This window comes from Doryrhamphus excisus, linkage group LG16, assembly GCF_037039965.1.
Source record: "Doryrhamphus excisus strain RoL-2023G ecotype Guam linkage group LG16, RoL_Dexc_Guam_v1.1, whole genome shotgun sequence".
Lineage (NCBI taxonomy): Eukaryota > Metazoa > Chordata > Actinopteri > Syngnathiformes > Syngnathidae > Doryrhamphus > Doryrhamphus excisus.
This window is the reverse complement of record NC_136372.1, coordinates 12,731,196-12,743,285: the sequence shown is the minus strand read 5'-3', so window position 1 is coordinate 12,743,285 and position 12,090 is coordinate 12,731,196. Positions and strand designations below refer to the sequence as shown.

Genomic DNA, 12,090 nt, shown 5'->3' with positions numbered 1-12,090 from the left:
CAGCAGAGGGGGGGGGGGGGGGGGTAGAGAGAGAGAGAGAGAGAGAAAGGACAGAAGCAGAGCAGTTCTTGCTGAGCTCCACAAAATGGGGGCAAAGACTGCAGACCTTCACATCATTACTTCTCTCCTTCTTCTATTCTCCTTTTTCATCTCTACGGCATGTCCTTGCTTGATACACACCATCTTTCATTCTTGCATACTTGCATCCTTTATTAGCATCCTAACCTCATAGATGACTAGCCTCCTTTACTAGCATCCTTAACTAGCTTCCTGACATCATCATTGACTAGCCTCCTTTACTAGCATCCTTAAGTAGCAACATAACTTCATCCTTGACTAGCCTCCTTTACTAACATCCTAACCTCATCCATTCCAGTCTTGTGTAGGTCTACGGTCCTCTTCATGCTCCTGTGGTCCATTCCAGTCTTGTGTAGGTCTACGGTCCAAGCCAATTTCTGCTGCTTTTGGCTTTAGTCCACCTGCTGTGTTTTGGACTGCTGTGATTGGCTGCCCACTGGTGGCGGTATGGAGGTGTTGCTACGTACAGTATGTGCGGAAGTGATCGTGAATTGAATTAGGGTAATGGGAGGTCAATGTTACTGATGGCCACCATTGCACCACTTTCCCACGTTCAACCATATTGGACATAGAATTTATGTCTTTTGTGCTACAATAAGCACAATATTAATCCCAACGTGAAGGCGTCTGGAGTAAAAACCCGACCTCATAGATAAAGCAGCGAGGGATCATTTGAAAAACCTTTGGATTCACCTGGAAAGTTGGACGAGCTGCGCCACACCTGAACTTAATCACTTCCGTGTCTGACGTGAGATGGATGCTATGGACTTCCGCCGTCTTCCGGGAGAATTTGCTAGCTTGCCAGACGGCTAGTCCTTGGAGAAATATATCCACCATTCGTGGTTGAAGTGGACATTCATCAGCTATGTAAGTGAATAGGTTGTATTAATGGCACTGCTTGCGTAAAGGCAGACAAAACATATCCATGATGGCCGATTCACACGATATCGACAACGATAAAGCTAGCTGGACCGTCGGGTATATAAGATGGAAAAAAAAAAAGTTTTCACAGAAAGGTGCTGCAGATGGAGCTACGTTGTTGGCAAAGACGGCTCCTCTTCAGATAACAGGCGAGTTGGAGGATTAAGGGGAGCAAAGGCACAGGTTGGAAGCTGACAGAAGGAACAGATGGAAATGGATGCTGTTGCAGCACGTTTGTCCGTGTTGGAGGATGGAAGCTGTCCAACTCTTCATAACAACAGAACTTCTGTCGCCGAACTGGAGGAGCTGCTGGTGGCTCCCAACAATCAGGAGATGAATGAGAAGACATTAGATGAAGACAAAAAGGGACAATTTATTTGTGGGCAATCGGACATTCGGGTTAGGGAATTGTCTATATTGGACTCATGTACAGTATAACACTAGCATCCTACATCGCTCCCTCGTGTTTTGGCAAAAAATAACTTTCATACTCACTATAGGGGGTCATACTCACACTGATCACAGTGGGATGCTGGAGCCTATCCCAGCTGTCTTCAGGCGAGAGGCGGGGTACACCCTGGGCTGGTCGCCAGCCAATCACAGGGCACATATAGACAAACAACCATTCACACTCACATTCATTCCTATGGACAATTTCGAGTCGCCAATTAACCTAGCATGTTTTTGGAATGTGGGAGGAAACTCACGCATGCACAGGGAGAACATGCAAACTCCACACAGAGATGGCCGAGGGTGGACCTGAACTCGGGTCTCCTAGCTGTGAGGTCTGCGCACTAACCACTCGCCCGCCGTGCAGCCCAAGAGTTATGCATTCATTCAGTCATTCATTTTCTACCGCTTTTTCCTCACGAGGGTCGCGGGGGGTGCTGGAGCCTATCCCAGCTGTCTTCAGGCGAGAGGCGGGGTACACCCTGGACTGGTGGCCAGCCAATCACAGGACACATATAGACAAACAACCATTCACACTCACATTCATACCTATGGACAATTTGGAGTCGCCAATTAACCTAGCATGTTTTTGGAATGTGGGAGGAAACCGGAGTACCCGGAGAAAACATGCAAACTCCACACAGAGATGGCCGAGGGTGGAACTGAACTCGGGTCTCCTAGCTGTGAGGCCTGCGCTCTAATCACTCAACTGCCGTGCAGCCCAAGAGTTATGCAATGTGATGTAAATAAAGCTGGCAGTGTTAGACTTATTATTGCTTATCATGTCTATAAAATGACGTAATAAGACTGTAAATGTTACTATAGGGGTGTTATTTCATGTCCAGAGGGCTCTAATAATGTTACAATGTGTATTCAGAAGGTCATAAGCAGGTTTTCTATGCTGTAACTACCAAAAATACTTCCATCCATTGGGTCACGGGGGGTATGCTGGAGCCTATCCCAGCAGACAACCAAAAAATGGAATTTATGATTACTAAATCATGAAAAGTGACTGATCATAGTCGGGTGTGGAACAAATGAGGCACCATAAACAAGGGATGACCGTACTTGACTGTAGTATTATCATGTGATAAGATACTATGGTGTACTGTACATGAAATGGAGACATAATTCATATCGGCATTATTGAATTGTGTGTTCATTCAAATCAGGTTTACAAGGAAAATATCCTATAAGCTTCCGTTAGTAGAATGTCTACTAATGTCTGCTCAGCCGCCACGAGACCCAACTTCCAACGAGCACGCCCACGCAGAAGACCACCACCAGGCCGAAGCCGGGCCGCTCCAACGCCACCCTCTGCACCGACGCCGCCGCCAGCTCTGAAAAACTGCTGATCTGTTCTCACAGCACACACAGAGAGAGAAATAATCAAGTACTGAATATGCTTAGAAAGAATATCTGGTTGTGGTTAGATGAGTTTGCCCTCTGATTCGGGATCAACATTTGCAATAAAAAGCAGTCTTTGAACACCTGGATTATTCCCAGCTGCAATAACACTCCCCTTCTCTCTTTAATTACCATTGTTCACTTATTACAGAGCACTGTGTTGTTGGAGCTGGAACTGAATGTGTTACACTTTTATTGCAAATGGTGATCCAAAATAGTTAAAATGTTAGTGAAGGTATACACACACAGGAAGTCATGTATTGAAACTATACCTAGACACCTTGCTATAGGACGCCTGAAGCCACTTGAAGAAGGTTCAGGATGTAGGGTGTGTGTGTGTGCGTTTGTGGGACGTACCCATCCTCCGTGCGCTCTAATCCAGCTCAGTAAGTTATTCCGATAAAAGTCCACCGTCCACCTCAGGATCTCCCTGACCGATTGAGGGAGATGAGCCTCCACCATCTGCTGGACACAACATCAACCATTGAACACTCGTTTGCATAATACGCCATCATGCGTTTTAAAAGCATGACGACATTGGCAGTCAGGTGTCCATCAGCTGCGTCTACGGGTATAGTTTACCATCACCAGGGTGTGAGTGAGAATGAATGAAGTCTCAAGTGTATTATTAAGTGTATTATCTTGTATTATGCAGTCATTCCTTCTATGATATCAAGCAAATGAATTTGATTTGATCTTGTTGAGGGTGGCATGTGTGGGGAGGGGAACACGAGCCAGCCCACCTTGAGTGCCAGCTTTCCCGCCACGTAGAAAAGCACTGCGATCCTCTCCCAGGTGATGCCATGTTGAAATACTTTGTCAGCCACTTGCCGGAATTTAACCCACACGGATCCGTCTCCACACGCCATGCCATCGATGACACTGCAACACACAAGTCAAACCGCGCTTTTGGAGGAGGGGGGGTGTGGCTTCATGAGAGATTACCGCGAAAAAGTAACTTACTCCTGGAACTCCTTGTCGCCTTTGACCCTGTCGCCAATGATGCGAATCATTTTACCCAACTGAGTCACCATCTTCTGTTCCTCAATATTTGACACTTTTACTATCAGTGGAGTGAGAGGGGGGATGTCTTCTGACGGCACGCCCCGTAGCTCTTCCTCAATCACCCTGGAGAAGGTTCAGAAGGTGACAAGCATGCGTAAATCATGCGTCAATCGCTGATGTGATCCCATGTTTTTTAGCTACACGGTTCTTTGCTGCACTTTTACAAAGTTGTGATCTTAGCCAACAAAACTAAGCTCATCAGCGCCCTCTGGTGCCCACCGACGCTCCTGTTTTTTTGATGAAGGTTGTTCGACCGCGAGAAGTTGAAGAAAAAGCAATAAAAAGAGGCAAACTTACTCCTTTATCAGAGCTTCTCCGATCCTCTCATCTGTGAAGGAATGAAATAAAGTTCATGAACTGCAAAGGCGTTGAATGTGTACACTGATCCAAAACGATAGAACTATGCCACTTTGCTCACATGATCCAAGTGAAACTAAATGAACATTTAATATAAACTTACCTGACACGGCATTTTCTTGGCACGACATCCTTTTCTACAAGAACACAGGCGTCCTTTACTTGGAACTCACAAACGCAAAAATTGGGAGAAAATGGAATATATTTCACAGGCCACTTTGCTACTGCTGAAAACAGAACTGTTTCAAACACACAAGTCAGTGAAAACTGAAAGAAAAGCAGTTCCGCGTCCTCTGCGTTCTGTAGCGGAAGACAAATGAAACAACTTCCTCTCCCGCCATCTGCTGGACGACGTTATTATCGCACATGACACCAACCTTCATTTGGGCTGCATTGACGGCCTTCTTGGGTACTTCCTTGGCTATGGATATGTACATATATAGTAGTACTATTTGTAAAATAAATGACTGGTGGGAGTAATACTATTTGGTAGTACTATTTGTAAAAGCAATGAGCGGTGCGAGCAGTACTTTTGTGTAGTACCATTTGTAAAATATGAGTGACGCAAGTAGTACTTTCAAGCAGTGTGAATAGTACCATTTGTAAAATAAATGAGCAGTAAGAGTAGTATTTGCAAGAGAAATGAGCGGTGTGAGAAGTACCATTTGTAAAAGCAATGAGAGGTGGGAGTATTACTATTTACAAGAAAAATGAGCAATGCGAGTAGTACCATTTGTAAAAGATATGAGCGGTGCAAGTAGTACTATTTGTAAAAGATGTAAGGTGTGCTAGTACTTTTTAGTACTCTTTGTAAAAGATGAGCGGTGCAAGTAGTACTATTTGTAAAAGATGTAAGGTGTGCTAGTACTTCTTAGTACTCTTTGTAAAAGATGAGCGGTGCAAGTAGTACTTTGAAGTAGTACTATTTGTAAAAGATATGAGCTGTGAGTACCACTTTTAGCTAATATTTGTAAAATATATGGGCGGTGCGTGTAGTACCATTTGTAAAAGCAATGAGCGGTGTGAGTAGTACTTTTGGAAAAGATGAGTGGTGCAAGTTGTACTTTGAAGTAGTACTATTTGTAAAAGATGTAAGGTGTGCAAGTAGTACTTTTGAGTAGTACTCTTCATAAAAGATGAGCGGTGCAAGTAGTACCATTTGTAAAATCAATGAGCAGTGGGAGTGGTACTATTTGCAAATAAAGAGCGGTGCGAGTAGTACTTCTGAGTAATACTATTTGTAAGAGAAGTGACTGTGAAAGTAATTAAAGAACCAGATTGGTCATGTGGTGCGAGGCTAATTTTATTCCAACTAAAAGGTTGAGGAGTTCAACTAAGTGGAAGGCCTAATGGAATGCGATGTTAGCAGGTATTTGTGATGAGCAAGTATACAGTAGTTAAGTCAAGTCCATGAGTACTCCAGCTGTGTCCACAGGAGGAGACATTAAGTGAGCTGCAGAGCCGGTGGAGGTGTGCTGGAAGCGCTGTCCTGGTCTGCTGGAGCTTCTGGGAAGGTGGCTACGCTATCCATACTATCGGCGCTGTTGCTGCTGCAGTTGGGATTCAGACTCTTGTTGCTGGCTTCCAGGAGAGGATCGGACTTTACAGAGGCATCACATGATGGAGCTGGAGGACAGTGGGGGTCTGAAGAAGACTCACCAGGTGCTCCTCCATCTGGGACACGAGATGAGGAACAAGCTAGGAAAGTATCCACCATGAAATATATAGTACATACTATATTACAGCAATATGTGATGTAGTAGGAAGGTTGGAGTGAAACGATGTATATGATGTAGTAGAGAACGGGAGGGTGTATAGTAGTAGTAGTATATGAGAAAAGTGACCTGTCTCCATGGGTGTGAACTTGTCTTGGTGGTGGGTGTCAGAGGCAGGGTTAGCGGCGGCGGCGTTTTGGTTTGCAGCTCCCTCTTGAGCTTGTTGCGCTTGCTTCACGGCTTTCTGCGCCTCCTGAGCCGCCTCGCGTTCCTTCTCCTCCACCCGCCGCCGGGCAGCCTCGTCCGCTGCTGCCATCTCAGCCGCCAGCTTGTCCATGTCCACCTCCACCTTCTGACTGCACAGCTGCAAGGCGCAAAGGGAAGCATGTTGGGTGCAGGAAAGGACTTGGTGCAGAGTGGAGCAGCACAAACCCAAACAAACATAGCAATGCTGTATAGGGCCATGTATATTGTATATGTATATTATACTACCTTGCAATGATTGTGTGATTCTGTATGTGTGTGGGTGTGCGTGTGTCTAGTATGGATGGTTGGAGGGAGGGGCTTTCTTTTGTTTCTCCTTTTAACTGTGGTAATTGTTTTTAATTGTGTAAAGCACTTTGTGTTGCATGTCTTTGCAGGAAAAGTGCTATACAAAGTAAAGTTGATTTGATTTGACTACACCCTATACTGTCCTCTAGCCTTATATTTGGGGAGCTCTCTATGTGTACAATGTATGTGTACATATGTACCAAGTAAGTGTAATATGTATATGTACATATATGCACTATTAATATGTACACTATGCATGTGTACTATGTACACTATGCATGTAGTCAAGTGTAGTGTACAATGTGTATGTACGTATGTGTGCGTATATGTACCAAGTATGTGTAAGTGTAATATGTATATGTACTTATATGCACTATTAATGTGGATGTGTACATATATGCAGTATTAATATGTACATATAACTATGTACACTATGTATGTGTATGTAGCCAAGTGTATTTATATAGTGTCAGTGTGTGTATGCAGAGAGTAAAAATAGGAGCAGCCGATGCGTGTTGGACAAAGCGTATGACAGGAAGTGGTGAGAGCAAGGTTACGAGGTGAAGACTGTTTCTTTGCGTACCCGCTTGAGTTCAGTGTTGAATGAGTCCGTGGTCTCCAAGAAGCGTCTTTTCTTGTCTTGATGACGATCCTCAATTTGCAAAAGTTCGGCCTCGAGTTTTCTCTGAAACAAGCAAAGAAGCACGCTCAGTGCTTTGGCTGAGTGGAGATGTTCCTGAATATGAAGGTAGTAGTCACATGATCAATGAGGTGCTGGAGGGGTGGGGTGTATAAAGTGTTGCATTACAGAACAGGTTGAAGTATAGAAAGCATGATCATGTTTGGAAGTCCATGTTTCTCATCCAAAGGCCAGAAGGTTAAAAAGCAGCTACCAACGAGCGTGATAATGTTTACTGGTGGTGGCACGTACCTGGTGCACCATGAGAGACTGAACCTGCCTCTTCAGGACTTGCATGCGTGCCGTGGTCACCACTGAGCGTACATCAGGCAGCACGATCTCACTGAGGATATCGCTGATGAGCCGGTGGTTCCTCTGGAAGCGAGCCGCTGCAGTGTGCTTCACTGAAAAGCCGTCATCGTAATCTGGACAAACAGATGAAGCGGCAATGATGACCTTTAACTCCATCTCCGACATTTACACAAATACTACTATCCATTACTTCATCACGTACACAAGAACACAAAGACATATGGCGGTAGAAGAATGCCATTTCTGTAGCTAGCTGAGCTAACGTGTGCATGACACAGCATTCTATTGCCTGCAATTCCTTAGCAAACTTGCCATCAGGGTCCTCGGCAGGTTGAATGCTCATGTACGGCTCTCCCTTGTCGATGCGACTCTGCCTCTGCCTGCTCTCCTCCTCCATCGCCGCCTCAGCGCGGTTCTTGGCGTTCACGTACGCCAGGTAGGCTGGAGAGTTGTGGTACGCCTTCAAGGAGTCGTTATACTCGATCTACAAAGCAGCAAGAGCAATGAACGGTGACCTACACATACTGGGTTCATCTTCCTCACACACACGTAGACATCAGAGATGGTACTAGGAAGCGAACAGATTTGGAATGGAACAAGCAAATACTCTCCCAACTATTTCAAGACCTGATCGGAAGAACGCGTCCTACCTTCTCAGCCTCGTATTCATTCAGGTAATCTTGTTTCTCTTCATCAGTCAGGTCTCTCCACATCCCGCCAATGATCTTGCCAATCTCCCACAGCTTCAAGTCTGGGTTGGACGCCTTCACCTGGTCCCAGACCTTGTCAGGGTGCACACACACACACACGCACACAAACACACACACACCTAAATGTCATTACAAGCCAGATGCCAACCATAAACATCTTTTCAAAGGTTCAAATATTGAAATACCCCAAAGGGAAGATCTTTGTAAACAGTTTTTCTACACTATATGATCCATGGACCCATACACTACTTAGTCATTGTCCTCTACATACTTGATCTCTTTCGAAACTACATGAACCCATACACTACTTAGTCATTGTCCTCTACATTATTTTTAAACCAGGTTTTTCTACACTATATGATCCATGGTCCCATACACTACTAAGTCGATGTTCTCTACATTCTTGATCTCTTTCGAAACTACATGAACCCATACACGACTTAGTCATTGTCCTCTACATTATTTCTTTTTAAACTAAGTTTTTCTACACTATATGATCCATGGTCCCTACTACTACTACACTACTTGGTCAATGTCCTCGACATACTTGATTTCTTTCTAAACTACATTATCAATGGTCCCATACACTACTTAGTCACTGTCCTCAACATACTTGATTTCTTTCTAAACTAAGTTTTTTTCTACACTACATGACCCATGGTCCCATACACTACTTAGTCATTGACCTCTACATACTTAACATCCTTCTAAACCAAGTGTTTTTCCCCACTACATGACATGCCAGTGTTTCTATATAGTAGCCACGGTGCTGATTTGAAGAAAGAAAGAGCCAATGACCTTGAAGAAGAGAATATGTTGAGCAGATGACGTAATGATACATTCTCTCCTCAGAGAGTTGAAGTTCTGCTTGCGTGTGAGGTCAGCGGTCAATGACGTGATCATATGTCAGTGCCATTGTGGGAGCATCACTTGTAAGCCTAGAGGAGTACTGTATGCCCAGGCCGTCATCATATACATAGATCTAGATGTCTTTCCATACGCTATAGGCATAGTAGAGTCTGCTAGAGTCAGTCTAAGGTTCAGTACCCCGCTCACATTTCAGAAGGCATATCTTATTCTAGCTTTCAAACATGCATCTACTTTGTTGTAATGCCACTGAAATGAGGACTGCATGGTCACAGATGACCGCATTCATCACAGCAAGTACCCTTGTTGCATAAACCCTGACTGGCCAATGACCCACCCACCCATCAATCTTCTATGCTGTTGATCCTCACTAGAGGTCGCAGGTGGCCAATGGCCTCTTATGTTATAACATTATGACTTGACAAAGATACATTATTCTTTAGGGAGATGATAGTAATGAGGTAAGCAAGGTTCTACGCTACGAGCACAAACACGGCCTCCTCCGGGGTGTCTGTGCGGTGGTGAAGATGTCACTGGCCGGCACGTTCCACGCTGTGGTGAAAGGACAAGCAGTAAAAGCAGACACCTGGGATGGGTGTCTTACCTTCCTGCTTACCTTCCGGCTGTAACGCATGTAAGGCATCAGAGGTTTGTCTGGAGGTTTGGGGGGCTTTGGGACCGTGATGCCCGAGAGGTTCTGCAAAGGAAGACAAAAAACAACATGAGCATAAAGATATTGGACAGAGTACAAGTACATTGGAGATGCTCCACAGCTGCTTGGCATCAACCTGAGGAGGCATGGTCAGTGTCCATTTCTATTGGCTCACAGATGAAGTCATCATTGAACGCATTGTTTTGACAGTGATACGCTTTTGCGGAGAAGGCAAAGGAAGTAGCGGCGTGCATTCCAGGGCACTCTCGCTCATTGTCTCCCCTAGCATTCTATTAGGAGCACCCCCCGTGCAGGAGTGATCATTCCATCAGTGGTTGTCAACTAGGGGGCCACTTACAGCTTAAGAAATGCCTCAAACGTGTTCCAGCGCTAGCTGAAACTTGCAATCCCGTATTCAAAACACTCAGCTTCTATGACACATTCATAGTCAATGTCCTAAATCCAAAAATCCATGGGAATATTCTGAAGCCGGCAAAATGATTGTGTTCATTTTCCTTTATGTCTGCAAGCTTACTGGAACTAATTTACCCTGCTGGAGCCTGCGGAGCTCCCTCCCAGTCTGAGGTTGTTGTAGGCCAGATGGCTGTAAGGGTTGTAGCCCACAAAGCCTGGGGTGGAAGGCATTTGCTGATGGAAGACAAATGAGACATAACACATGAAAAATGGCTCACATACAAGGAGAAAGCAATACAAACTGAAGAGGGGGGAGGAAAATAACACACATGGAAGAAGAATTAGGGAAAAACCCCAACTATCATCCACCTCTCTTCCAAAGTCAATGAAAACTCAGCATTAGCTTAGAAATACAATTAATAACAGACACACACTATGGATACACTAACTCACAAGACTACACACCTTCTAAAAAAAAACAAAAATCACATGTTTCCATACACATCATGGGAATGAATGTCATATCAGTGATTCATGCATGCTTTTACTTCTCGGCTGGGATCATTCAACCAACATCTTCAACACTGCAATTGGCCGTGCACCATGGCACCAAACTATTAGCCATGATGGAAAAACTAACCACCTACTCGCTGAGTACAGAGTACACAGGCAGATGCAAATAGAATAGTATATAAAGTGGAGTAATATAGCATCCAAGTGGATGAGTGTGTTCTCGGACCGGCACACCGATTATCAATCATTCTCAACTGCACCTGATGGGACTCTTCTCATGGAGGTTTCCGGAAAAAATTTCAAATGCAAATGTTGAAAAATGAAATGCCCATACGTCATATCTGATTTTATTAATTAGACTGTGACCCCGCCACCACAGATAGATTACAATCCTGTGGGATTAAATCATTTGAAATGGGGAAAATGTCAGCGGCTGATGTTCCAAGTATAACATATCCAGCTACAGTACAGAAAGACAGAAGATTGATACTTTATTGATCTATTTATTGACTATAAGGCAGAAAAATAAACCACTTACAGTAGTTGGGACAGGAGGGGGGGCTGGAGTATATGACGGCCGTTCTGCAAGAGAAATACAAAGAAAATCGATGTCATTTGCATAAATATAACTGTAATAAAATGATGTATGTGACTCAGTTGGGAAGTATAGAAATGTCAAGATAAATTGTGTTTTATTTAAAGTGAATGTGATGTAAATGTAATGTGTGGATAAGTATATATACATAGAATATCTAGTACTTCCGAGCAAACAAAACACTTAATTGTGGTGCTGAATAACATAACACTTGGTGTTCCTGTCGTAAAAGTGGACTATAAAAAGCTAGATTTTATACAGTATAGCCAGTATATTTGTACACGTCCCAAATAAAACCTAATCATATCACCATATCACGTTATTCATGAAATAAATCAACTTGTGTTTTTTTTTTGTTTTTACTTACTAGACATGGTGGTTGGAACTCTGACGATCTTTTCCAGTCAACCTGAATGAAATAAAAAGATAAACGACATCCACAATGAGCAGAATATTGTTTCATCCACAAGCAGGAATATTAAGTTTGTGGTGATGAGGCCTGCTCTACAATACGGAATGCTACGACGAAACTACAAAAGTAAATCCATTAGTCTCCACAAACATATCAGATCAAATATTCCCCGCTTTTCGTATTTTACAAATTAAACAGACAGATCCGTTTAATGCAAGATTTTCCAACAAAAATGAATATAACGTACTCAGGCCTTTGTTCTCCCCGATGCAGTGTGATCAATGTGCTACTGCGCTTCAGTTTTTCTTTTTTCTTCTTCGTCTTCTTTTTTTCCCCCTTCGTCTTAAAGCGCTCTCATGTGGTCTTTGGTGGTTACTGCATTGGCTTACAG

General features: G+C 43.8%; 2 protein-coding genes across 5 annotated transcripts; both read right to left on the bottom strand.

Annotated features, from left to right (window-relative positions):
• Window positions 1-1,132: 1,132 nt before the first annotated feature.
• Window positions 1,133-4,555, bottom strand: LOC131103301 (apoptosis regulator BAX-like). The gene is made up of 6 exons (XM_058049444.2): window positions 4,382-4,555; window positions 4,219-4,249; window positions 3,820-3,984; window positions 3,600-3,738; window positions 3,214-3,318; window positions 1,133-2,805 (listed from the first exon to the last, which is right to left on the bottom strand). The coding sequence occupies exons 1-6, from the start codon at window positions 4,407-4,409 to the stop codon at window positions 2,668-2,670; spliced, it is 606 nt and encodes a 201-aa protein (XP_057905427.2). The 5' UTR covers window positions 4,410-4,555; the 3' UTR covers window positions 1,133-2,667.
• A 1,014-nt stretch (window positions 4,556-5,569) lies between these two features.
• Window positions 5,570-12,087, bottom strand: smarce1 (SWI/SNF related BAF chromatin remodeling complex subunit E1). 4 transcript variants are annotated; one of them, XM_058049221.2, is made up of 11 exons: window positions 11,947-12,085; window positions 11,655-11,696; window positions 11,231-11,274; window positions 10,315-10,413; window positions 9,718-9,810; window positions 8,187-8,318; window positions 7,849-8,020; window positions 7,477-7,649; window positions 7,129-7,230; window positions 6,123-6,357; window positions 5,570-5,952 (listed from the first exon to the last, which is right to left on the bottom strand). In XM_058049221.2, the coding sequence occupies exons 2-11, from the start codon at window positions 11,659-11,661 to the stop codon at window positions 5,723-5,725; spliced, it is 1,287 nt and encodes a 428-aa protein (XP_057905204.2). In that variant the 5' UTR covers window positions 11,662-11,696; window positions 11,947-12,085; the 3' UTR covers window positions 5,570-5,722. The 4 variants fall into 4 exon arrangements, with proteins under 4 accessions (XP_057905204.2, XP_057905205.2, XP_078653460.1 ...); XM_058049222.2 differs by having other exon boundaries at window positions 9,730-9,810; window positions 11,947-12,084; XM_078797334.1 differs by lacking the exon at window positions 10,315-10,413 and having other exon boundaries at window positions 11,947-12,087.
• Window positions 12,088-12,090: the final 3 nt, after the last annotated feature.